At 48.5% G+C, this 27617-nt stretch overlaps 1 protein-coding gene across 2 annotated transcripts in view; it reads right to left on the bottom strand.

The window, feature by feature from the left end:
* SEL1L (SEL1L adaptor subunit of SYVN1 ubiquitin ligase) overlaps nt 1-4964 on the bottom strand; it is a 35122-nt gene extending 30158 nt beyond the window's left edge. Inside the window, exons 1-3 of one of the 2 annotated variants that reach the window (XM_083167318.1) lie at nt 4749-4964; nt 3707-3741; nt 3131-3512 (exon numbers count right to left, since the gene is read on the bottom strand). In XM_083167318.1, coding sequence (XP_083023444.1) covers nt 3131-3512; nt 3707-3741; nt 4749-4845 — 514 coding nt within the window. In that variant the 5' untranslated portion in view covers nt 4846-4964. The remainder of the gene's footprint in view (nt 1-3130; nt 3513-3706; nt 3742-4748) is intronic. The other variant, XM_083167317.1, reaches the window with a different exon arrangement.
* Between the last annotated feature and the right edge of the window lie 22653 nt (nt 4965-27617).

Here is a 27617-nt window from a genome sequence, read left to right as displayed (position 1 = left end):
TCACAGCAATTCTACTTGCTCTAATCAGGCACCCAATACTATGTAAGTGCCCAAGTGGACAGCTGCAATAGTGACCAATACTATATGAAGCTCTGGTTAGTGTGCCCAAACTGCTGATTGGACACAGAAATCAGACTTTTTGTATATTTCTATAGCGGTAGCGGAAAATAGGCGCCCAGAGACCCGTCATTCCCCAGATCGGATCCACTAATTGGTACGGTGTGTTCTGCAAATGGGTTCAATGCTGTGGGCACCACACTAGTGGCATGGTGGATGATAACAATTGCTGAATGTTGGAGAGACAGAACTATGAGCTGGACCTTGTACCATTATAGGATTTCTTCCATACTGTGCAGTGGATACCAGGATGTAGCCCGTGGGTTCCTCTGAGAAGAGCTGTCTGGAATATTGGGGGTCTGTTACCGCACTGGGAACCCAATCCTGAGTAATGCAGACAGCGATTTACTTTCTGCAGGCAAATAGTGTCACTTGCAGAGCTGGTCTAACCACTACATTAATGCTTCCTGCCACCACCTACTGTATATAGTTGGATAGTGTGAAGAGCTGTAACAGATTCTAAGTCCCTACTTAGCACCCGTAACACTTTACTTCCGCTGCTCCACAATTGGGAACAAAACATTAAAAGAACAGTAAGAAAACAAGACTGGGTAACACATGACATGATCGGTGAGAGGGCCCTGCTCGCAGTCCTACAAGCTGTACAATCAGTGAGAGGGGCCCTGCTTGCAGCTGTACAATCAGTGAGAGGGGCCCTGCTCGCAGTCCTACAAGCTGTACAATCAGTGAGAGGGGCCCTGCTCGCAGCTGTACAATCAGTGAGAGGGCCCTGCTCGCAGTCCTACAAGCTGTACAATCTGTGAGAGGGGCCCTGCTCGCAGCTGTACAATCAGTGAGGGGCCCTGCTCGCAGCTGTACAATCAGTGAGAGGGGCCCTGCTCGCAGCTGTACAATAGTGAGAGGGCCCTGCTCGCAGCTGTACAATCAGTGAGAGGGGGCCTGCTCGCAGCTGTACAATCAGTGAGAGGGGGCCTGCTCGCAGCTGTACAATAGTGAGAGGGCCCTGCTCGCAGCTGTACAATCAGTGAGAGGGGCCCTGCTCGCAGCTGTACAATCAGTGAGAGGGGCCCTGCTCGCAGCTGTACAATCAGTGAGAGGGGCCCTGCTCGCAGCTGTACAATCAGTGAGAGGGGCCCTGCTCGCAGCTGTACAATCTGTGAGAGGGCCCTGGCTCGCAGCTGTACAATCTGTGAGAGGGCCCTGGCTCGCAGCTGTACAATCAGTGAGAGGGCCCTCTCACAGCTGTACAAATCGACGAGAGGTCCCTGCTCGCGGGATACAGTCGTATTGTCGACCCCACTTAGGTCGACACCGTTGGGTCGACAGGTGTCTAGGTCGACATGGGTGAAGGTCGGCAGGTGTCAAGGAAGACATGGGACAAGGCCGACATGGTTGACACAGCGTTAGGTCGACATGGCTAACCCATGTTCACAGGTCGACATAGTTTTGATTACTGTTTTTTGAGCCGACAGGCGGTATTTCATGCCCTACCACTATGGCGTGGTGGGAGAATAAAATAGTGTGCCGAGCGCAGCAAGGAAATGTGCCCGAAGCATAGCGTCGACATTCGGGTAAAAAAACAGTTAAAAAAAAAAACCATGTCGACCTTCCGACCTAGCGCTATGTCGACCTAAACCCATGTCGACCTAGACACCTGTTGACCCAATGACTGTCGACCTAAATGGGGTCGACAATACGATCCACACCCCTGCTCGCAGCTGTACAATAGATGAGAGGGGCCCTGTTCACAGCCTTACAAGCTGTACAATCGGAGAGCGGTCTCTGCTCGCAGCTGTACAATCGGTGAGAGGGGCCCTGCTCGCACCTGTACAATCGGTGAGAGGTGCCCTGCTCACAGCCTTACAAGTGGTACAATCGGAGAGAGGTCTCTGCTCGCAGCTGTACAATCGGTGAGAGGGGCCCTGCTCGCACCTGTACAATCGGTGAGAGGTGCCCTGCTCACTGCCTTACAAGTGGTACAATCTCTACAATGGATGCAGTTGGGATTCTGGCGTTTAGTACACAGACAATGGCATCAGAACACTGGCACCGGAACTTCGAAAAACATCAGAATGCTGATGTCAGAATACAGAGAGCCGGCATCCCAAACAGTAGTGTGTGGCCCAGAAAGGGGGTAGTGGGTGTTAGGCTGTGGGGAAGGGAAGGGTAGGGTTAGGCCCTAATGGGGGGGGTTAAGGGGTAGTTCACATGGATGGTAAAATATACAGAAAAACACACTGTCCTGTCTTCTCTTCCTGCAAGTGACAACCTCAGCTAAGTAGTTCTCTCATTGGTTGTTCAATGCCGATAGGTACAAGACCAAAGACAGAAAGGTACATTTGTTTATATGTGCAGGCAGTGGTGGTTGTTTCTGATGGTAACTGAAACAAATGGATTTCTCACTGCTCATCCAATGCTATTTAGCAAGTGCGGAGCAGCAGAATCAGTGAACCGCAGGACCTGTCTCATCTGAGTGCCAAACACCTTACTATTTAAGATATCCAACTGGTTTTACCTTCAGTTACCTTTGACTACAATAATCAATGTCTATACATATACAAAGCTGATTAAGTAGCCATAGGGTATATTAACCTTTACATTTTTTCATATGGTGCATTTTAATTGTGCAATTTGAGTACCTTTTTGTGTTTTTTGCTGTATGAATTCAATATTTTCCCAATGTCTACGAATAAGGGACGTTGCCTGCCCTCCACCCCCACACAAACACACTTCTCCGTACTTACTTAGTACACTGTATCCTGTTTATATGTGTTGTATTAGTTTAAAATACCTTAAAAGTAATTTTCTTAACTGCAATTAGTGTCATAGGAATGCCCCTTACCCAGAGTTCTTGCAACACACATTCTTTTTAATTATAAAATCTCTAGAACGCAGAACAGGACGGAGATACGCACAAATATATATTTTGTCACGCGCACACAGCACATCCCGTAACAGCCCTCATCAGTCTCGTACCCCATAACATCTCTCATTAGTGTGACGTACACAGCGCGTTCCCATAACCCTGCACTGACATGTATACATCCATTACCTGTTTTCTTGAGCTCGTCTTTCTCTGCCTCTCTCTTCTCCTGATCTGTTATGCCCTCCTGCCAAGCATCCATATCCAGAGACAAGGTACCAGAGCCCCCCTCCTCCTCCAGACCATCGGTGATGTCCAGGAAGGTGACAGTCTGTGTGTTCTCAGAGGTTGTGTCAGATTCAGCCTGTGGGGTATCCAGTTCTGGATTTACAGACTCTGAATACTCTGCTGTCCCTGCATCAGTCTCAGTACTGTCCTGTGGGACCTCACTCTCCACCCACCAGGCGGACTTGTCATTCTCCTGCTCCGCAGGATCCGGCACATGTAATGACTCTGCCTCTGGCTGTTCTCCTGTGGGGTAGGAAGACTCTGTGGCAGGTACTGGAATCTCCTAGCAATGAAAAACAGAATAAGTGCGATGCCGCTGTCTGGATGGAGATGTAACAGGTATTCACTATTCAATGGTGGCAACATTTGTACAGAGTATAAAAGGGGCGTTGGTATAAAAGCTGTCACAATAAAGGACCAGTGTACAGCTGGTATTTCTGATGCTCTATTCTGCACTGTACACTGAGGAAAACTCACCAGGATATCATCTGTGTCGCTTTCATCATCATTATCTGGAAGACAGAAACAAATCAGTTCCAATCATCCACTGCCCTTCCCCTGTCAGTTAGTAACCCACAAAACCTTGTGCCCCAAATCACACTGTCAGGCAGCATCCTACAAGGACTGGGATCACCAATCACTCCTAATCAATAGTCGGTATCCCGCAGGGGTCCGCCCCATCTGTCAGTTAGTGCCACACAGGGGACCCCCCCATCCAGGGGACCCCCCCATCCATCAGCCAGTGTCACACAGGGGACCCCCCCATCCGTCAGCTAGTGTCACACAGGGGGACCCCCCCCATCAGTCATGTCACAGAGGGGGAGCCACCCGTCAGCTAGTGTCACACAGGGGGACCCTCTATCCATCAGTCAGTGTCACACAGGAGACCCCCGTTCTGTCAGTAAGTGTCACACAGGGGTTAGCCCCCCCAAATCTGTCTATCAGTGTCACACAGGGATCCAAGCCATCTGTCAGTCATTATCACACAGGGATCCCCCCCCCCCAATCTGTCAGGCCGTGTCACACAGGTGTTCCCCATCTGTCAGGCCGTGTCACACAGGGGTCCCCTCCATTGGTGAGACGTGGGTTTTCTCAGACCCACCATCACTCACCAGCCACAGTCTTGGCAGCCCCATATAATACCAGAGCCACTATGACCCTGCAATATAGGCGAGAACCAGCAGAGTACGCACTGTCCGTTCCCCCGTTTTCCTTCAGCCAGTGTCACAGAGGTGGACCCCCCATCTGTCAGTCACTGTCACACAGGGATCCCCCCATCTGTCAGTCACTGTCATACAGGGATCCCCCCTTCTGTCAGTCATTGTCACACAGGGGTCCACCCAATCTGTCAGTCACTGTCACACAGGGGTCCACCCAATCTGTCAGTCACTGTCACACAGGGGTCCACCCAATCTGTCAGTCCCTGTCACACAGGGGTCCACCCAATCTGTCAGTCACTGTCACACAGGGGTCCCCTCCATCAGTGACACGCGGGTTTTCGCAGACCCCCATCACTCACCAGCCGCGGTCTTGGCAGCCCCGTATCCCACCAGAGCCGCTATGACCCCGCAGTAGAGGCCGAGAACCAGCAGAGTCCGCACTGCTCGGTCCCACATTTTCCAGCGGACCTGACTCCGTAACGAACCCAACTGACAGCCCCTGGCTCCTGCCGCGGCCTAGACCATAACCTGGAGCAACCAGCACAGAGCCGGCAGCCAATACGAGAGCTCTGCTCTTCCACCTGGACCAATTACAAGAAAGATCTGCTGCTCAGCCAATCACACGCGCCCAGAGGTATTTCCGGCTTAGCAGGTCGTCAGCAACGCGCGGCGACATGGCCCTCAGCCATTGGTTGTTCAGAGGGAGATAGTAAACAAACTACAACTCCCGGCATGCCCTACCGCTGCTGCATGTCACACGGCTCAAGGGAAATGTAGTTCTGGCAACAGCAGTAGTAGTTGAAATACAGCATCATGTGTATTAATTAGGGTTAGCACTTCACCCCTTTAATTCTGGACACATTAATTATTTATTTATACATGTTCTGTGGCTGATTAAAACCAGGTGAATGGAGTCTTGAACTCAGCCAGCCAAAGAACCTGTGTAATTAATATGTGTCCAGAATTAAAGGAATGAGGTGGTAACTCTAGTAATAAATTATGTTGGGAGGTATGTAATAAGCGAAGCCCCATGTATGTGGTTTGTTTTAGGCAATTGTGCTTGTTGCATTTTGTGCAAAATTATCAAACTTTAAACTTGTTTGTTTATATATCCTCCAGATCCCTCTTCAACAGCCCTAAGTGATGCATGTGCCTCATACTTGCCTACTTTTGAAAACTAGTTTCAGGGAGATTATAGCTAGTAGCAGAATTTTGCATAGCGCCCCATTGAGGGGGCGTGTCATGCTCCACTTAAAGGGTGTGTCTAGTCAGGGCTGAAACTAGGGTTCCCGGCGCCCGGAGCAAGGCAGTCATTTGGTACCCCGGGCGTCGGAAAGCGTCTGGCAAGTCTTTTCAAAGTCATCAGCGCTTCCTGCCGCCAGGCAAATAGCGCTAGTAGGAGATGGACGGAGTGAAAGTAAGCTGCCGCTACAGCGGCTACACCAGTCCCCGGGGGTGTGGTATATTTGCCCAACAGTCGGGATTCCGACAGTTATTAGTCAGACGTCGGAATCCCGACTGCACAGCGGGGAGAGCGCAATAAAGCCCCTTGCGGGCTCTCTGCGCTCGCCACCTATTTTATTCTCCCTCTATGGGGGTCGTGGACCCCCATGAGGGAGCAGTCGGGATTCTGACGTCAGAGTAATGACTGTCGGAATCCTGACTGTCGGGGCGCCGTCCGGCACCCGTCCCCGTAACCCTGCTGCCTGTCACCGGACCTCCACTGGCTGTGCCCGGACCTCACAGCGCCTCCCCCCCCTCCAGCGCCCATTGCACGTGACCCCCCAGCCCCCCCTAGTTACGGCCCTGGTCTAGTTCCATAAATCAAGAGATTGTGAAAAGAGATTGTAAACGTAGCACCTAGAAGCGTGGGTGTGCACTGCTATCTATCTGAGAGGATCTTTTAAAATGACTAATATCCAAATGTAGATGAGCCCCAAAGCAGTTAGTAAGAGCTACTATCATACTTGCCTACCTGACCCTCTCTAATACTCTGCTCCTGGATTTCCCTGGTAATGTATGATTGCCAGCACCTCTGGTGAAACACCTTTACCTAGCTCCCCACAGGTGATGGCAATCATACATTACCAGGGAAGTCCAGGAACAGAGCATTTTCTCCCGCATGGAGAGGGTCAGGTAGGCAGGTATGGCTACTATACTTGGTAAAGTGCTGGAAATGGTGCAGATAATTTAATGTAAATGTATCTATCTCTCATTCCTTTTCCCTTCCAAAAAAATTGTAATGTGAGCTAGGTGAAATGAGGGAGATTGGTAGACTAATGAGAGAGAGAGAGAGGGAGATTGCTGCTATTTCAGGGACTCTCCTGCAGAATGCAGGAGAGTAGGCAATAATGTGCCTGCAAATGTGTAGTGAGAACCGAGGACCCCAGCCAAGTGGTAGCGTAACAATATTAAACTGCTTCCAGAACTTTGCCCAAACAGGCTCTTACCTAAGCATGTTACCTGGCAGGGGCAGAAGAGTAAACTACGCAGTGACGTAACAATGAAGCTGAAAGACCCCGCAGTGGCTTGGGGAAGTGCTGTGCCGAGAGCAAATCAGAAGATACCCACTCAGCAGCTAGAGAGAGCTGGAGATAACAGAAAATGCTTAAAAAAATATGGCCACCATCAACCAGTGGGGAGCCATGTTACCATTCCCACGAACATGAAAAAGCACATGAAAAAGGAGTTTGAGGCAGCTAAGAAGGCAGGGAGCAGTAGTGAGGTCGCATTTAAGGGTTTCCATAATTGGCTAAAAGGCTTTTTGGTTTTTACCTCCTGCTACTTAAGCAGCCGGCCGGAGGAGCCGGAGGAGCACATGAATGTCCTGCGTTATCTGTTTTTAGTAAACGAGACATTCATTGGCTATAATGCGGGCTCTAAGGTCATGCCCATGGGTTGTAAGCACGTGGAGATATGGCTGGAGGTCATTGGGAAGGGACAACATGGCGCTGATAGCGTCCAAACCCAGTGCAAAGGCTGGCGGCAAAGGGAAGTGCTTTGCTTACAACGAGGGAAAATGTGACAGGGGAGCAAAGTGCAGTTTCCGTCACGAGTGCCGGAACTGCGGGGGCGGACACCCGTCCAAGTCCTGCAGGGCAGCTGCCAAGGGCGGCGACCAGGGTGACACCAGCACTAGCGGGAAATAAGGCCCCCTCACCTGTAGTGGTAGAAGCATTGGCTCAGTGGTTAGTAGGTTACCCCAACAGGGCAGACGCCAAGTTTTTGTTAGATGGTTTTAGTTTTGGTTTTATTCTACCCATCCCCGAAGGGGTTATAGTTTCCTCCAGCAGGAACCTTAAATCGGCCAGGGATTTCCCCGAGGTGGTGAGACAGAAGGTACAGTCTGAGGTTCCCTTGGGCAGAATGGCGGGCCCTTTTGATGGGGAGCCACTGCCCAGCATGTGTTTTTCCCCTCTCTGTGTAGTTCCACGGGAGGTCCATAAACGATGCCATCCCGGACAAATTTTGCAGTGTACATTATCAGCTGTTTGACGAGGTACTCAGCATCGTCCGGGGTTTCGGGGAGGGCGCCCTTATGGCTAAGTTAGACATCGAGTCTGCCTTCAGGCTCCTCCCACCAGTGGCGGAACTTGTGAGTGGTGGGCTCAGGTGCAAAAGTACAATTTGGACCCACAACAGTGGGTGACAGAGGTACAAGCTGCTGGTCTAGACAGTAGTGGGCCCCTTAGTCCTCAGGGCCCCGGTGCAATGCACCTGCTACACCAATGGTAGTTCCGCCTCTGCCTCCCACTTCATCCCAGCTCATTTAGATACATGGGTTTCAGATTAGATGGGGGCGTCTTTATAGACAAGTACCTTCCAATGGGTTGTTCGGTCTCCGGCTCCTACTTTGAGAAATTTAGCACATTTCTGCATTGGTGCATTCAGAGCAACACCGGGTGTAAGGGAGTTGCCCATTACTTGGACGATTTTCTCTTTGTGGGACCAGGGGATGACGACACATGCTCGGGCATATTGTCCAGGGCCATTTCCATCATGGGAGAGCTGGGGGTCCCTATAGCTGCGGATAAGACAGAGGGGCCCACAAGGGTTCTGTCTTACTTGGGTATTGAGATAGACTCAGGCGGGGGGTGCTGCCGCCTCCTCGAGGATAAGGTGGCCAAGCTTCAGGGACTAATTGGGGAATACCTGCAGAAAAAGAGGATACAGCTGGGACTTCTGCAGTCCCTGCTGGGGTCCTTTAATTTTGCTTGCCGCATTATACCTATGGGCCGGGTTTTCTGACGAAAACTCGAGCGGCCCACAGCCGGGGTTCGTGACCCCCATCACACGGTTCGACTGTCTCGGGAAATGCGTGATGACCTCCGAGTTTGGTCTGCATTCCTGGAACAGTTTAACAGGGAGCTCATATGGCCCACTGAACCCGCATCTAGCACGGAGCTGCAGCTCTTCGCAGATGCTGATGGCTCCATGGGTTTTGGGGCCTACTTCCAAGGGGAATGGTGTGTCTCACAGTGGCCCCAGTCATGGATTGACCGTGGTTTCACGGTCAATCTTTTACTGTTGGAGCTTTTCCCCATAATTGTGTCAGTGGAGCTATGGTCAGGGCAATTGGCGGATCGGAACATTGTGCTCTGGTGCGACAATCTGGGGGTGGTTCACGCCATTAACAACCAGAGGGTGTCCTCCCCCAAGGCCCTTCGGCTTCTGTGTTACCTGGTATTACATTGCTTGTGGAACAACAGTCAGTTCCGGTCTAGGCATGTCTACGGGGTAGACAACAGCATAGCAGAAGCCCTGTCTAGGTTCCAGTTTGCGAAGTTTCGCGAATTGGCTCCTGAGGCGGTACCCCTAGGTGTCCACCTCTTGTATGGCAGATCATAGAGCCGGCATGATGAGTTTGGCCCTGTTATCCCTGGTACCTTCCACGCTTAGGGCATACACAGCAGCTTGGCAGGACTGGGAGGAGTTTCAGGCTTTGCCGGAAATGTGCGGTAAGTCGGTCGATGATCGGTTACTCGCATTCGTGTGAGGACATTATTTAAAAGGCAGGTCAAAGTCGGCTATGGTGGCAGCTTTGGCCGGCATTGCGTTTCACGCTCGCCTAGGGGGTGAGTGTGATCCCATGGGGTCATTTGTATTATCCAAAGCCCTAAGAGGTTGGGCTAAGCAGCGGCCTGTAGCTCCTGACTCCTGCAGGCCGATAGACGAGCGTATGCTGGGGGAATTAGTTGAGTGTTTGGGGAGGGTGGCTAAGAACGCTTTTGAGGCTGCCCTCTTTAAGGACGCTTTTTCTTTTGCCTTCTTTGGCGCGTTTAGAATTAGTGAATTGGTAGCTGCCAGTAAAACTGCCCAGTCAGGCCTTCGGTTGGAAGACGTGGTTTTCCACGACGATCATATTATGTGCAGGATCCATAGATCCAAAACCGATCAATTGGGCCGGGGCACTTGGGTCACATTGCACACCAGTGCTGACAAGGTAATATGTCCTGTTTCCTTAGGCAAGGAATATATGTCCCGCAGGCCGGTTTCCACCATTCAGTTTCTGGTGCACGCGGATGGCGTGCCACTGACCCGATTCCAGTTTGCGGCTGTGTTTCGGCGCTGTTTGGCGGTCTTGGGTCTGCGGGTTCAAGACTACGGGACGCATTCGGTGCGTATAGGGGAAGCTACCTGTGCAGCGGCGGCGGGGCTTCCACCATCGGCTTATAAAAAATATATAAGGATAGATAAGTTACATAAGTTGTAGATAAGTTAGATAAGTTGTAGCATGCACCTGTTGCGCCAGCCCAAAAACGTTTGTTTAGAATTGGTTCTGGAACGGCTAGCGTTCGGGAATCGACGGTGTGGAGTGAATTTTTTACCTTTTCCTTCGCTAAGTGAACTAATTCAATTCGTCTGTCACCCAAAGTTCACCGGATGTTTTTTAAGTTTTTCACCTTCACTTGGGCTGTATTCATGTTTCTTTGGTTGTGTTTAGAGTATAGCATTATAATGATGTTAACGGTTAGGCCTTTTTCTTTTTCAGCCCCCTCCCTTCCTACATTGACTCTGGGGAAAGTTTGGTTTGTGGGCCATTCTTACATTTTTTGGGCTGCTAGGCACCCTATGGCCAAACGGGCTCCAGCCCTGGCTCGGGCTGATTCAGTTCATTGGTTCGGGGTTAGGGGCCTTCAGTGGAGTGGCTTGTGGGGTCTCCTGTCAGCAAAGGCCCGCGAGTGGGGCCGCCCGGATGTTGTTGTCATACACCTAGGAGGCAATGATTTGGTGAAGACCACTGGGCTCACCCTTATATTGAATATGAAGGCAGACCTAGACCGCATGGTGTCCAGCTGGCCAGGGTTGCAGAATGTATGGTCGGATACTGTTCCCCGCTTTCACTGGCGGGGATGCAGGAACGGGGTGGCCATAGAGAGGGCCAGACGCAAAGTAAACCATGCGGTGTCCGGGAGGGTGCTGGCCATGGGCGGCAGGGCGGTCCGTCACCCCACAATAGTCAGAGAGACAGCCAGTTATTACAGGCTGGACGGAGTTCATTTGTCGGATAGGGGCATGGAGGTTTTCCTAGGGGATATTTTTGCAAGTTTGGCTTAGGACTAGTTGAGGCATAGTGGTTTTGTTTGAGGATGGCGGGCCTTTGGTTCCGCGTGGTGACCCTGTAAGTGTCTTTTGGGAACCTCAGCAGTGGCGAGAAGGCGCTCTCGACCAGCAGTCGGGTGAGGTGTCAGGTGGTCACCGTGTGGTATTGCCCCCCTTCGCCAGGACGGTGGGCGAGTCCGGAATTGGGCGGGGACGGTGGACACCTCCTTGAAGTGTCCGCGCCATACCTTAGAAGGGGCGGTAAGCCATCACGGTGCAGGCTGTACCTCACGTAAGGGGTGTTTTGTTAGATTGGAGTGTTGTAGTCGCTACCATTGGCATACACCTCTGACTGGTGCTGGTCTCAAGTGCTTTTCTTGGCCATCCCTTTTGATAGACAAATAAGGGTCATACCACCTCAATAAATATTGTGACCAGTTTAAACTTATGGTTGTCTGAGTCGTTATTTTTAGTTAAGGTGTCCTGTGTGATTTATTTCTAGGCACTTAAGTTAAGTTAAGGTATAGGCCAACCAACATAATTCCTGAGGCGCCTTATATAGAACGAAGGCTGCATAGGCTCAAGTGCATTTGGTGTGTTCACCAAAGATGTTACTTCTTGGGTATCAAACTGAATCTCCACATATGGGACAGAAAAGAGAAACAGCAAAAACAAACTGTCAGACACAATCCTTCATGCAAGCAGTAAAAGGAATAAATATTCCAGAGGGGGGATCCCAAAAATCCCAATGTGGATGGCTTACACGTGCTTACAAGAATAGCGTGTGTGACAATCCTATCTGGGTATCTTTTTATGGGACCACCAGTTAGTGCTCAGATCGATGTTAGCTTACATGTGCTTACATGCAAAATGCTTAGGGTACACACAAAAAGGTATCTTTGCTGCCTCCCAAACAACAATGCTCACACTGTCTTACGTGATGGAAAGCAGAGACAATCATACAAAGGTATCTTTCTCTTTATCTTTGCTCAGGGCAGGTGAGATGTCATATGCAATAAAGAAAACATCTCCTCATGGTGCAGATATGATAAGCCTCGTACCGTAGGTCAGGGATATAACAGCAAGGAAATGAATGGAAACCCGGGTAGCTCCTGCTGTAGTCTCGACCTGGTCCTCTGTAACGTGGGTGGCCTTCTAAAAACACTCCTCCAACATGTTTCGACGCTCCAGGCGTCTTTTTCAAGAATAGAATTGAACTTACAATTAAATTCAATCAGGTGTGCCCGTAATGTTTTCTTTATATTGACTTCAGATAGCAGGGAATACCGACATGAAATGGACGTACATGAAATTTCTGTCTCGCGTACACATCAAAGGTTTCTTTGCCAATAGATGACCATGGACGTCAGGAGGCAGGTAAGAAGAAATTTATTAACAATGATCCAAGGATCCAAACGATGAAAAAGTTTAAAAGTGTCCAAAGTGAAGCAGAAACAAGTGGGCAGACGTCCGGCGGCTTTCCCCTTAATATTCAGCGTGCTGCAGATAACGCCGGGAGAGGAGATCCGTGTAGCGCCGCTGTGATCCGTCCCACTGGTGCTGCTGGATGCGGCCTGATCAACGCGTTTTGGATATTTAAATATATCCTTTTTCAAAATGTGACATCTTATTTCTTCTTACCTGCCTCCTGACGTCCATGGTCATCTATTGGCAAAGAAACCTTTGATGTGTACGCGAGACAGAAATTTCATGTAAGTCCATTTCATGTCGGTATTCCCTGCTATCTGAAGTCGATATAAAGAAAACATTACGAGCACACCTGATTGAATTTAATTGTAAGTTCAACTCTATACGGCATCAGGAAGATTTCTTTTGCAGGGATTAAAGATCCTACATTAAAGATAACCTTCAGTTGTTGTCTATCACAGCGCTAGTCTATTGTAAAGGTGCCCATACACGTTACAATTATTGTATACAATATTGTATACAATATCGCATCTCATAGCATATCGGTTTTGCGATGAGATCAGATGAGATGAGATCTAGTACAAAAAGTATGTGCAGCACATACTTTTTGTACTAGATCTCATGTCATCTGATATCATCGCAAAACCGATATGCTATGAGATGCGATATTGTATACAATATTGTATACAATAATTGTAACGTGTATGGGCACCTTTAAACTTTTTTTGTTCTGTGGGTCCATAAACCTTGCCGGATTATTTTCACGCTGGAGGATGGAAGTGAGCCCCTGTTGGAATATGGGGAATCCTCAACGATGATGTGGAATTGTAATCCTCAGTATGCAGGTGGTGGTATCCCGAATTGATATTGCAGCTGTTAGCCCAAGTGGTGCAAAGGTGGAATTGTCTCCAAATTTGGGTAGGAATAGGGGTTGAAATCAAACCAAAAATGCCCAGTAAAATCAGCAGGTGCTCCCTGACATGTTTCGCCGTCCAACTGACAGCTTTTTCAAAGGTTTTAAAACCACTAAATAAGGTATGCGATGGCATGCGATTTTCCCGTCATAACGGAAAAATGTACAATTAAATATCGCATTGCATGCCAGCAAATGCCATGCGATGCGATCGCATGCGATTTTTAATTGTACAAGCACCCTGATGGGTGCATACAATGTTAAATGCCCCCAGAATGTTAAATGCCCCCCCATTGTCAACGCGACCCCCACTATGAACGCCAACCCGAAGCGTGGCGAGTGCAGCGAGCTCGTGAGGGGCGGCGGTACGCGTCCTCCGACCTTTTCATACCACCACTATCCACGTTGGCGTGGAGTTGATTGTAGATAGTGTGGCGAGCGCAGAGAGCCACCGAGCCCGAACTGCAGCGAGCGCAGCGAGCCCCGCGCGGGGACAAGGAATAAGAGGCCGAAGCGTGGCGAGTGCAGCAAGCTCCGCGCGGGGAAGCGGAATACATGTGAAGTCATCCGGCTCAGAGGCTCGCTGCACTCGCCGCACTATCTAAAATCAACTCCACACCGACGTGGATAGTGGGGGTATGAAAAGGTCGGCGGACGCGTACCGCCGCCCCTCGCGGGCTCGCTACGCTCGCCATGCTTCGGGTTGGCATTGATAGTGGGGGTGGCGTTGACAATGGGGGTGCATTTAACATTGAAAGCACCCATTAGGGTGCTTGTACAATAAAAAATCGGATCGCATCGCATGCGGTTATATCACGCGCGATGTGATGTGATGCGATGTACTAAGATGAACATCGTGGGCGCCGTGATAATACACAAGTACTGTCACTGTCAGTGAGATGCTCATGCTGAACCTGCTGTCAGCACAGCACATGCTGTAGGTGTGTGCTGCTGCTGCTGCCAGGATGGACGAGGGGAAGGTATGGGGGGAGGGGGGTGTCGGACCAGGGCCCCCACGGGCCCCTCCAGCAAGCCTGGGTAATTAGTACACACCCCCCCCCTCTCGGCGGCCCTGGCCACAGTACAGAACAATGCCAAGTCTCTGGTGGCCAGCATACAATACAGAGCCTTCTCTCTGTTGGCTACTGTACAAGACAGTAGCCATTCTCTGGTGGCTAGTGCAAACCTCCCAACTTACAGTCCACTCAAGTTGGGCCGCACCTGAAATTAGGGGGCGTGGCCTGGCCGCAAGGGCCATGACCTACAAATCTCGTCATACCGTGAGGCCACGACCCCATTTTTTGCCACTGTGGGGGCATGGCCAGCAGCCCCTCTCTGCTTGCGGGAATAGACACTGTGCGCATGCGTTTATTCATCGGGTGACGGGGGGGGGGTGTCTCCGAACTGTCCCCCCATTCCCACGGTGACTGGGACAGTTGTGTACAATACAATGCTAACTCCTTAGTGTTCAGTATGAAGTATACATATTACTGTGGAGGCCAATGTACAATATCCTGTTGCTATTGTGCTATTCATTACCTGGCCTTGAGCCCATGTGACAGCTTCTCAGCAATCAGTTCAAGGCCAATACCAGCTGGGCCAGAAAGCAATTACAGTACACGTCAGCTGCAATTGTGGCGGTGATGGGGGGTCAGCATTCAGTAAGGGCTGCCCTCTGCGTATTTCTGTAGGACGCCATTCGTATTACTAGAGTTGTTCATTGTAGCTTAGCAGAGGAGACAAGACTGGCAACATTCACTTTAACATACGTAACCCTGTTCCCAAATATGTTACTAAACAGGTTTTTTTCCCCACAGAAAATATAACAGCCGAGGATATAAGGCAGAGGAACACAAGGGGTTAAATGTTTGCTCTTGGTGTAAAGTACATTGTAGTAATGTTACGGTAGCAGTAGGGGGCACCGCAGCTCCATATTCTCTGTCGGTCGATAAACTTCAATCATCCCTGCTTTGTGTTTGTTGCACAGACAGCCTGATTTGCTCTGACAGCCTGTGATGAGCTGAGATGCCGATGAGAACAGGAGACACCTGTAGGAACAGCAATGCCTGGGATTGAATTGGAAAGAGCCAGTTTAGAACATAATAACCATCAGGACACAGCTGTCACTGTCCAAGGTGCTAAATGAAGGGGGCCTGGGCTCAGATATGATAGCTTAATTCTCTTATCCTGGTGCCAGGGGCTGTGTGCTGGTGAAGGGTAACACTGGGGAGGATGAGTTCCTGTGTTGTCCTGCTTATGGACTACGGCTCCCATCATCCGTAAGCACAAAACTCTGTGATGTGGATAATGTGAATTGTAATTCAGTGTCATGTGGAGTGGGAAATACAGGGCATTGTCCGTATTGTCACTGACAGTCATTGACAGGTCTGGGTTATAAACTTTGGTGATGTCATACACAAATTCTGTAGACACGTAATCGTCCGGCACCGACACAGTTGCCTACCCTTTCGGAATGGCTGGGAGGGTCCCAGAAATTGGGTCCCCCTCCCGGGTCCCCGGAAAGGGGGGCAACCCTTCCGCATAGCCCTCCGTCTCCCGCAAACCGCCCCTCAGTGGGAAGGGGTCTGTGGGTTAAATGACGCAATTGCAAATGTGTCATTTTAGCCCCCCCACAGTGCAATTCCTGAAATACCGGCACTGCATGGTGGGGGGCGTGGCTAAAATGACGTGATAATTCTAGCCAAGCCCCAAACAGGTCGGCCGTATGTGGGGCAGCCAAAAGGTCGACAAGTATGGGCACCGATTGTGTAGCTTTGCGCATATTTACTCTGGGTGCTGTATGAACCCCTTTGGTGACTATCACAGTGGCTGAGGCATTTGTATGGGAGGGCGACGTGCAGGGGGTGGCATCAGGGGAATGCTCATGAAAAAACTGCCAAGGGCGGTCGGCTGATGTCAAAGGATGTAAGCGCCCGTCCCCTCTTCGGCAGACACTGAAGGAAATAAAAGTCAGTTCAGACTGATTTTTATTTCCAAAGGGGAAAGAAATCATTCAATGGTCGGCAACCATCGAATGATTTCTCTCCCCTACAGCCGCATGCGGCGGGATGTGTTCGGGTACATCCCCTCAGATGGTACAGAGGAGATTCGATGGTGGACGGTGGATGTTTGGCTGGGCGGTGCCTATGGGCTCACTAAGCAGGGATGAACCTCACTAAGCAGGGATGAACCGCTGCTTAGCGAGCCTTACTGAATCACCCGCTAATTTTCAAGCATTTTTTTATTTTTAAGGCAAGTATGAAATTGAACCTTGTTTGAACTTGAACTGCTGGTCTGAAGTCATAAACTGCTGGTCTGAAGTCATGAACTGCTGGTCTGAAGTCATGAACTGCTGGTCTGAAGTCATGAACTGCTGGTCTGAAGTCATGAACTGCTGGTCTGAAGTCATGAACTGCTGGTCTGAAGTCATGAACTGCTGGTCTGGAGTCATAAACTGCTGGTCTGAAGTCATGAACTGCTGGTCTGGAGTCATGAACTGCTGGTCTGGAGTCATGAACTGCTGGTCTGGAGTCATGAACTGCTGGTCTGGAGTCATGAACTGCTGGTCTTATGGGATTCGGTATGAAATCCCGACGGTCAAAATACCGAATGGGTCAAAATACCGACAAGGACAACATCCCGACAAGTTCAAAATCCCGACATTTAAAATCCCGACAAGGACAAAATCCCGACAAGGTCAAAATACCGACATATAGAATGTACAGGTGAAACAGTCAACATGACTTTCTGTGGACAGGTCGCAAGGTCAACATGGGTATTTTCATTGTTTTTTGACCCTACATGTGCCGACAGGCGGTATTTCATGCCCTACCATCCACTAGGGCGTGGTGGGAGAATAAAAGTGTGCTGAGCGCAGCGAGGCACCGTGCCCGAAGCATCGCGAGCGAAGCGAGGGGCTGCGGTTCACTTCCAACTGTGTCCATGTCAACATTCGTGTCAACAAACAGTGAAAACAGTCGACCTCGCGACCTGTCGACAGAAAGTCATGTTGACTGTTTCACCTGTACATTCTATATGTCGGTATTTTGACCTTGACGGGATTTTAAATGTCGGGATTTTGTCCTTGTCGGGATACTAAATGTCGGGATTTTGACCTTGTCGGGATTTTGTCCTTGTCTGTATTTTGATCCATTCGAGATTTTGACCCTGTCGGGATTTTGACCATCGGTATTTTGACTGCATCCCGTCTGATGTCATGAACTGCTGGTCTGAAGTCACGAACTGCAGGAGTTTCATACATCTGTAGTTAATGCAGTAACTTCACCACAGGACTTTGAAGTTAAATACTGTTCTACATGAAACAAAGCTGATACATGCAAATAGTTTTTTGTCAGAGTATAAAATACATTGGGCCAGATGCACCAGGCTTCAAAAAGTGGAAAAATGGAGAGTGATAAAGTACCAGCCAGCTATCTATCTACACAGCAGGGGTGGGGAACCTCAGGCCCGGGGGCCTTATGCGGCCCCCATAGCCGGTCTGAGTGGCCCACCCACCCACCTGGCAGCTTTGCTTTGCTGGGAGTCAAGAACAGGGAAATTCTCGTGAGAAGTCGGTAGTTCATGCAAGATTCCTCTTACTAAACAGCAGCCGGAGACTGTCAGTCCTACTCAGCGGCAGCCTCCGGAGTGTGGGACGGCTGCAGCAGGACAATTTGTACGAGAAATTTTTACATATGGCCCCCGAAGGATTTTTTCCCCATACAAACGGCCCTTGGCACAAAAAAGGTTCCCCACCCCTGATCTACAGTATCTATGGTTAAATACTGACACTGACCACTAGAGGCCACTCGATAGACCAAATAATTTATTTATGAAGTAACTGTTTCTTACAATAGGAGACTGTGATACTACAAACTTACAGATTTACAGACAGTCAAAGCAATGAGGGCCCTGCTTGTAAGCTTACAATCTATAGGGAAATGGGCACTGATACACATGGGTAGATATTCTTTATTCTTTGTGTGTTAAAAAGATGTCATAACAGAAAGTGAAAGAAATTTGTACAGGGACACTGATCTATTTTAAACATTCTGGATATGGAGAGCGGCAGCTGTGAAGACAGAGATTTGAAGTAGGAGCAGATTGAGACTGGGAGTGTGGTGGAGAGTTTGTGGGCTAGAATTGTCACAGCTCAAAGTAAAGTTAAAACTGTCACAGCTCAAAGTGTAAGTAAAAACTGTCACAGCTCAAAGGAAAAATACATTGAGGAAGCCATCATTTTGACAGGCTTTTAACTAGTACAATAGAAAGTGTCAGCCCTTGTCCATTGGAGATTTCTGAATGAGGACTCCCTGTGTTCCTGGCCATCTCCTTGCAGCCAGTGACGTCCGTTTGCCCAAGCTGCAATGTAATTCTGCATGTAAGCAGCCTCTCCTCCCTCAGCTGACAGCACTAAGCTTCTTGTCATCATAGCAGACGGCCCAGCACTCCACCACAACAACGTTATATGTCTCCTTTAATCTCCCAGGCCTCTGCAATAACGTTTCAAAGGCATCCCTGGAAAATTCACCCTCTGGTAATTGAATGATAGTAATGTAATGCTCGTCTTTGTTCTTCAGAGGCAGCGATGTCCTCTCAGGAGCCAGAGGCGTCCGTGTCACAAACACAAAAATCTGTGAGTAAAAGATCTGCTGTCAGTCCTTATCTATTCATATGGAGATGGCATAAACACATTTACCATATAAATGGTTGTCATAGGGCAGGCCGACTCTTATGTCTGCGGTGGGCCTCTCCTCGTTGCTACAGAAGAGGTTCTGCAGGTACAGTGGCTAGCCAGGGGACAATGACACGGCCAGATGACCATACTTGTTCAAGGGCTGTACAGGAAACGTGGATCCTGATTGGATCCCCCTGACCAATCAGGAGCAGTGTTCACCATTTATATACTGGCCCCTAGTATTAGTGTCTAATCCAGAATTTACCCTCAATAATTACAGGGGGCAGGTTTCATCTCTCTCATCATTTTATATTATACATCAACCCCTCACACAAATTGAGGTTCAGATCCTGGTATACCCAGTTTTCACATAATGTGTAGCCCAGGATTTTGTCAAGATTTCCACATTCGTAATGTTGACAGTGGTGATATTGTTGAAATTTCAACACTGAACAGATTGACATATCAAGAATGTTTATATGTTGACATGTGAGGGATAAGCCTAGGCTTGGAGGGGGAGGGAAGTTGGTTTGGAGTAGGCTATGGCAGGGGAGGAGGGGGTTAGGAGTCGGACTAGGGTTAAGGTTATAGTAACGCATTATGTTGAGGATTAAGGTAAAAACTATGAGAGGGGAGAGTTACGGTTCGGCTGAGGGAAGGTTAGTGTTTGCACAAGGGGAGGGTTAGGCTGTGGGAGGGGAGGTTCATGCACAGTCATGCACTAAGGGGAGGGTTACGGCCATGCACTAGGGGGAGGGTTACGGCCATGCACTAGGGGGAGGTTTACGGCCATGCACTAGAGGGAGGGTTACGGCCATGCACTAGAGGGAGGGTTACGGTCATGCACTAGGGGGAGGGTTACGGTGATGCACTAGGGGGAGCGTTACAGCCATGCACTAGGGGGAGCGTTACAGCCATGCACTGGGGGAGGGTTACAGCCATGCACTAGGGGGAGGGTTACAGCCATGCACTAGGGGGAGGGTTATGGCCATGCACTAGGGGGAGGGTTACGGTCATGCACTAGGGGGAGGGTTACAGCCATGCACCAGGGGGAGGGTTACAGCCATGCACTAGGGGGAGGGTTACAGCCATGCACTAGGGGGAGGGTTACAGCCATGCACCAGGGGGAGGGTTACAGCCATGCACCAGGGGGAGGGTTACAGCCATGCACTAGGGGGAGGGTTACGGCCATGCACTAGGGGGAGGGTTACGGTCATGCACTAGGGGGAGGGTTACAGCCATGCACCAGGGGGAGGGTTACAGCCATGCACTAGGGGGAGGGTTACAGCCATGCACTAGGGGGAGGGTTACAGCCATGCACCAGGGGGAGGGTTACAACCATGCACAAGGGGAGGGTTACAGTCATGCACTAGGGGGAGGGTAAGGCTACAGGGGTGGGTATTAGGATTAGTCACTATGGGGAGGGTTGGCAGAGGTTAGGGTTAGGCTGGGTAAGGGTTATGCACTATAGGGAGGGTTATCAGTTAGGATTAGTCATACTTAAGGTGCATACACACTGTGCGATCCCCATAGGGGTGTCGGCATCTGCAAGTGAATACACACTTGCCACAGGGACGGGGCGAGCAACGGTGGGAGGAGCAGGGGCAGCATGACCCTCGGTACCGATCCACTCCTTCCTCTGTACATGCACAGACGATGAAGGGGGTCATCAACGGAGGATATAGCTCATTATCTCTCGCCATGTATATGGGGCTTATTTATATACCATAAAGGATCCACAGGCAGTCATGGAAGATAACGATGGAGCCACCGTAACTGGTTAGTCGCCACTAGATTGCCTGGCATAATACCTAATGGACATTATGGTGTGTGGCTCAGCATGTAATGAGCATTACGGTGTATATTTTTGTCGCGCCTTCGCCATGCAATATCCCTGTTTATGGAGCATATTGTGAATTTTGGCCCTTATTCTGGCTTACTCGCAAAGGCACCTTCTGAAATGGACAAAGCCATGTGCACTGCAGGGGGGCAGATGTAACATGTGCAGAGAGATTTAGATTTGGGTGAGTTATTTTGTTTCTGTGCAGGGTAAATACTGGCTGCTTCATTTGGTGCTTGTATACTATCACGGCTCCCACGATGGGCATCGCACAGGGAAAAATCGCATCGCATGCGATGTAATTTTTCACAGAAATCATGGACATGTGTTCAAATCATGTAAACTGCACCCCAAATGTCATTTTTCACACTGGATCAGCAGCTTCCTGGTTGGATGACTCCCTGGAATGTAGAAGTGATCACCAGTTTGCTGAGTGGATGGCACCCTGGAATGCAGATGTGATCACCAGCTTGCTGATTGGATGGCACCCTGGAATATAGATGTGGTCACCAGCTTGCTGATTGGATGGCACCCTGGAATGTACAGTAGATGTGATCACCAGCTTGCTGATTGGAGGGCACGTTGGAATGTAGATGTGATCACCAGCTTGCTGATTGGATGTGCTGGAGGTTGGCAGAGATTGATACTTGGTACTGGATGCTCTTTTGTGTTTGCTGGCTCGGGGCTGTGTAAATCACTCAGCATCTGTCACCTTCTCATCAGACTGACGTGTAGCGTGCCGCGGATCTTGCCAGGCAGACGGAGCCCCTGCAATGACTCTAATTAATTAGTGCACTTGTACCGTTTGATTCACAGCATCAGCTGACAGACAGATTTTAATCCTATGTAGGAAGAAATGTATAACAAGACTCCCAGCGCGTCTCTGTTGTCTTGCTCCGGTAAGTGACATCCTCTCTTATGAAGACTCTGGGTTGTTTCATTGTTGCAGAATCCTTTGCTGAAACTGTCACTGTTATGGGCCTGATTCCCAGTCGCACACAATTCCAATGGCTGCTGTTTTTCTACTGCGCTAGAAAGTTGCACAAGTGTCCCACCGTGTGTGCGTACAGAGAGGCGGCTGACACTCATGTGTGGGAAACCTAATGGGTGTTCCTGGGTGGTGACTATTCACATTGCAGTATCACTCTGCCTAATACAGTGGCCGGGAACAGGGGTAAATTACCACAAATGGGGTAAAAATGAAATTCCTGGGGGTAATGGATATGAATCTATATGCCTGCCCGGCTGTTTGTGTTACAGTACTGTAGTGTACAAGGACCTGACGCAGTGCGTCAGGTCCTTGTGTATAACAAGCTTCCCTGGTGATGGCCTGGGCCCCGCCTCCAAGTCCGCCCGCTTCTTCAGTAGAATCGACTAGTTGCTGCGCCATCTCAGCAGCGTGCAGTCTGTACTGCCGCTGCAGCACCGGGTTTCTTAGCCTGGTTATAGGCTCCTGTCAAAGTATACCCATCTCTAGTCTAGGGGAAAACATTTCCACAGACTGTCACTATATCATTGATGATGATGATGTACCATGTACCACAAGCTGCCATACATGGTAATCATCATCAATGGCTGCCAGGCTGTGTACTGTACTAGCAGGATATATCATCAATTTTGTTAGCAGGAGTTCTAGGTCAGTGGTTCCCAACCTCGGTCCTCAAGTACCCCCAACAGTGCACGTTTTCCAGGTCTCCACACAGAATAACAGGTGACATAATTAGCTCCACCTGTGGATCTTTTAAAATGTGCCTGAATAATGAGTGCACCTGCTGGGTGACCTGGAAAACGTGCACTTTTGGGGGTACTGGAGGACCAGGGTTTGGAACCACTGTTCTAGGCTATTAATATATTTTTTTTAATTGACCAATTAAAAAGAGGCGTACCAAACACAGGAGTCAATATGGAAGCATGCTGCAAGACAGCTGTACTCAGAAGGCAACATGCATTTCCTTTTGCTGATATTGCAGCCACAAGGTGACCGGCCGGCTGCGTCCTAGGTGACAGATCAATCTGCAGCTTCCAGCTCTCTCCAATGAGCCGGCAAGCCGACATCGCCTGTAAGGACAAGCAGATTGTTTACATTAGTCTATCTGCAATCGCTGTACATATTGGGTAAGTGGCCATTAGTTCAGCCACGGACTGGAGACATTTCTCAGCAGTGCACCGCGCGGTATCATTCACGTTTTGCGAACAGCGGGGCTGCAGATATTGTTTGTAAATATATATATATTCATACATAGGTGTCTGTTTGATACCAATCATCTGGAGTCACAGGGGTATATTTACTTACGGTCGATTTTGTTAGATTTTAATCAATTTCAGATCGATCTTAATCGATGTTGGTTTCTGGGGTTAAAACATACATTCACTAGCAGATGATTTTTTATATTCATTCAGTTAATGTGTGTTCTAGCCCTGGAAGCCCAACATCAATTTTCATCTCTCTGAAATCTATTTTAAAGGAAAATCAAACAATATTGACCAAGATCGCATGTGCGAGGCCATTCTGTGATAAAATCCTGCCACTTTTTTTATCATTGGCCGTTTGCAAAGTGATTGACAGGCCAGTTAATCTATCTATCTATCTATCTATCTATCTATCTATCTATCTATCTATCTATCTAAAAGGCTAACTACTCCTCACCTCTATGAGGTGAAGTACCAACAGTGACCTCTAGTGTCTACTCAATGAACAAAAGTTCTCCTTTGTTTGCTAAAAGATTTCCTAACAGAAAGGTTGGAGGTAGGATCAGATAGGGACTGGGGGAGGGGTGTAAAGTTTATGGGCTAAAAACTGTCACAGCTCAAAGTGAAAGTAAAAAAGGACCAATTTCGGAGAACCCTTCCACACACTGCCAGGGACCCAGATTCTGGATTACCAGTCCTTAAAATTTGTGTGCACATATAGATTACTGGGTCCAGATAAGTTTTTGTATAATGAATATGTCATTGTGGCCCTATCTGCACAGTGCCATAAAGGTGGGGGGTTATGGCTCCACTGACGCGTTTCGTCAGCTTCCAAATAGGATTGTATGGAGAAAAGTCAGAATGTCCAATGAGATGTCCTGTCTACAATACTGCTGTAATACAGAGGGTAAAAGCCAGCAGAAGACGAGCTGTGTATTACAGGGAATAATTCATTCAGACTGGCACATTAGATTAGATGAAGCCGTTTCTACATGAAATAGTTACAAGAAGCCCAGTCACCGGCAATAACAGAATGAGAGGAGAGAGATAAATGCTGTAGATCCCCATCTCATCCACTATTCCCGCGCCGGCCGAGTCCTCGTAGCCAGGCTGCCATCGATCCTAACCATTTGCGACACCACCCAGCTCACACACGCCAGGCTCCAGTCATCGCACATTGCCGGTCAGGAGATTACAGCGCTTCACATTTTATTCAGATAAAAGGAAATCTCATCACTTTCTAACAGCTTCCTGCTGCTGTTACCAGGGCTGGTCTGAGAGTCAAGGCAGATACAGGGGGATAGGAAGCATGGCTATCTGATCAGTAAGGGGGCGGGGTGATTCGCCACCAGGAGGTTATTCTGCTGCTATGGGGGTAATTCACACAACACCATGTGGCCGGACTCACCGCAGCACAGAGACCATCAGAGGGAGCCACAGTTATAACTATAGGTAAATACATTGGTGGCTCCAGAAGTGGGGCTGCAGCACAAAACAGAGACCACCAGAGGAAGCCACAATTATAGCTATAGATAGATACATTGGTGGCTCCAGAAGTGGGGCTGCAGCACAGAACAGAGACCACTAGAGGAAGCCACAATTATCGCTATTGATAGATACATTGGTGGCTCCAGAAGTGGGGCTGCAGCACAGAACAGAGCCCACCATAAGAAGCTGCAATTATAGCTATAGATAGATACATTGGTGGCTCCAGAAGTGGGGCTGCAGCACAGAACAGAGCCCACCAGAGGGTGCCGCAGTTATAGCTATAGATAGATACATTGGTGGCTCCAGAAGTGGGGCTGCAGCACAAAATAGAGACCACCATAATAAGCTGCAATTATAGCTATAGATAGATACATTGGTGGCTCCAGAAGTGGGGCTGCAGCACAGAACAGAGCCCACCAGAGGGAGCCGCAGTTATAGCTATAGATAGATACATTGGTGGCTCCAGAAGTGGGGCTGCAGCACAGAACAGAGCCCACCAGAGGGAGCCGCAGTTATAGCTATAGATAGATACATTGGTGGCTCCAGAAGTGGGGCTGCAGAACAGAACAGAGCCCACCATAAGAAGCTGCAATTATAGCTATAGATAGCTACATTGGTGGCTCCAAAAGTGGGGCTGCCGCACAATATAGATAGTGAAGCTGCACCAGATGCCACCCCAACAGCAGCCAAACATCGCCGTTTGGCAGCCGGGACTCAACGGCAGGTGGTGACTCCTCCCCTATTTGACTTTTGGACTGTACTGCAGCCCTTCCTCTGGATCCGCCACTGGTAGGTATAATATATATATAGGAGATACAATGATAGATAAATAGATCGCAGGGTATATTCTCAGATTACAACCCACCTAATTCTATCTGTACTCATGGAGATTAGAGGGATTATGTACAACTAGTTAAAAGCCCATCAAAATGACGGCTTCTGCAATGTACTTTCACTTTGAGCTGCGACCGTTTTTACTTTCACTTTGAGCTGTGACAGTTTTTAGCCCACAAACTCTCCACCCCGCCCCCAGTCCCTATCTGCTCCTACCTCCAATCTCTGTCTCCACATCTCCCTCTCTCCATGTCCAGCAAGTTTCAGATCAATTTTTTTACCACACAAAGGAGTAATTTGGTCCATTGAGTGGCCTCTAGTGATCAGTGGCGGTACTTCACCTCATAGAGGTGAGGATTATTTATATATATATATATATATATATATATATATATATATATAGATAGATAGAGAGAGAGAGAGAGAGAGAGAGAGAGAGAGAGAGAGAGAGAGAGAGAGAGAGAGAGAGAGAGAGAGAGAGAGAGAGAGAGAGAGAGAGAGAGATGGATTTAATGCTTATTATGCCACATATTGACTCAAAGTGGGAAACGCCAAGTATCACAGGTTCTGGGAGAGCCAGTGTATGTATGTATGTATGTATGTATGTATGTATGTATGTGTATATATATATATATATATATATATAATATATGTGTGCACTATATATGCTGATCATTAACACTAATGTTATCCGGATTACATGAAAAAAAAATTTTTTTTTATAAAAAAATTATCATTTGGGCAAAATCAAAGAGTAATCATTTGTAACCCATGGATTCAGTTACATGCACTCACCTCCTAGATACATCTATACTGGGATCTTTATTATTTTTGAATAAAATATTTACATAATGGGGCTGATTCATAGCAGCGGCCGTATGTATTTGTTGCAGTCGCATCTCCAAATTTCTAAAAATGTCTAAAAAGTGCTTCCCTGGTGTACACTTCATACATATCTAATACACTTACTACTAAGTGTGTGCATCTGAATCATTACTGCGGCACACATGTGCAGCGCACTAGAAAAACATCTCTCTTCAGTATCGGACATCGGACCAAGAGAATGAGGCCCGACAGGGGGATTGTAAGGTCTACATGCAGCTCTCGGTAACAATGGTAAAAAAAAATTATTACTTAATACTTTTTTCTACCTCGCTGTTGTATTCGCCAATTATGCACCATCATCTACGATGTCTGCTTCTTCACCTTAGACAGTCATTCATCAAATTCACTGAAGATCACAATGCGTTGACAATGCTGGCCAGGTGGATATTCTGCGCCTACATCTCCGATGGTGCGTTTCCTTCTGTATCTTTGTTCACACAGCGGCAGCTTGCAACCGTTGGGCGCCTCAGTAGGATGACCGTTAGCTGCAGCATTGGCATAAAGACGCAGCAGCCGCTTAGTCAAAATAACTATGAATTAGGCCCACGGGGCTTCAGCGAGGGGCAAACAGTTGAAGTTATCAAACTCAATCTTCAGGACCCCAGACAGGTCAACTGGCAGGGACGCTGTAAATATGGGAGTTCTAGTGCAGATGGGGGGTGAAATGTAATAGGATAAGAGAAACAGAAAGTGAGAGATTTGGTACTAAATTTCCAGTTATTTTTTTTTAAAGCAGCAATCTTTTACACGGCAAAACCAGTTTGATTTTGCAGTGTAAATGATTGCCGAATTAAAAAAAACCTGGAGATTTCTTACCAAACCTCTCACTTTCTGATTCTCTCATCCTATTACATCCCCCCCGGGATGTTGCTAGGAGCAATCAATCAATTTCAATCTATTATCTTCTAGAAGGTGCTAAACATATAAAAAGTAGTTTCTGATTGGCTCATTGTGGTCTTGAGGAACAGTGTTATATATTGATGATACAGTGACTGTGGCTTTTGCATATTTGTGAGTATAAAGGACACACTTGACAAGACAATCATAGAAGATTAGACGCCAGCAGAGATCAAACAATCGCTGGGAAATTAATAGCAATGCTGCACTTAGTAGCAATGTTCTCAGTAAGACGAGAGGAGAGATGATGAGTGTCAGCACGTGCGGGATGTGATGGGTGATCAATACCTCTTCTCAATACCCAGCAATGTCCAATGCAGCTGATGGCTGTTACTGGAGATCCTGGGGGAAGGGAAAGTGCTGTGTATCAGACTATAGGGAAGATGTACGGTACTTGTATACTATCACGGCTCCCATCGCATGTTATATGTAATGGCATGCGATGGCATGCGATGCGGTTTTACCGGGTTTTAATGCATTTCTGAAAAAAATTGCATGCGATGCCATTTTTCACAAAAATCATGGACATGTGT

Source organism: Crinia signifera, chromosome 12 (genome assembly GCF_055691185.1).
Source record: "Crinia signifera chromosome 12, ASM5569118v1, whole genome shotgun sequence".
NCBI classification, from domain to species: Eukaryota; Metazoa; Chordata; class Amphibia; order Anura; family Myobatrachidae; genus Crinia; species Crinia signifera.
This window is presented reverse-complemented; position numbering and strand designations above follow the sequence as displayed.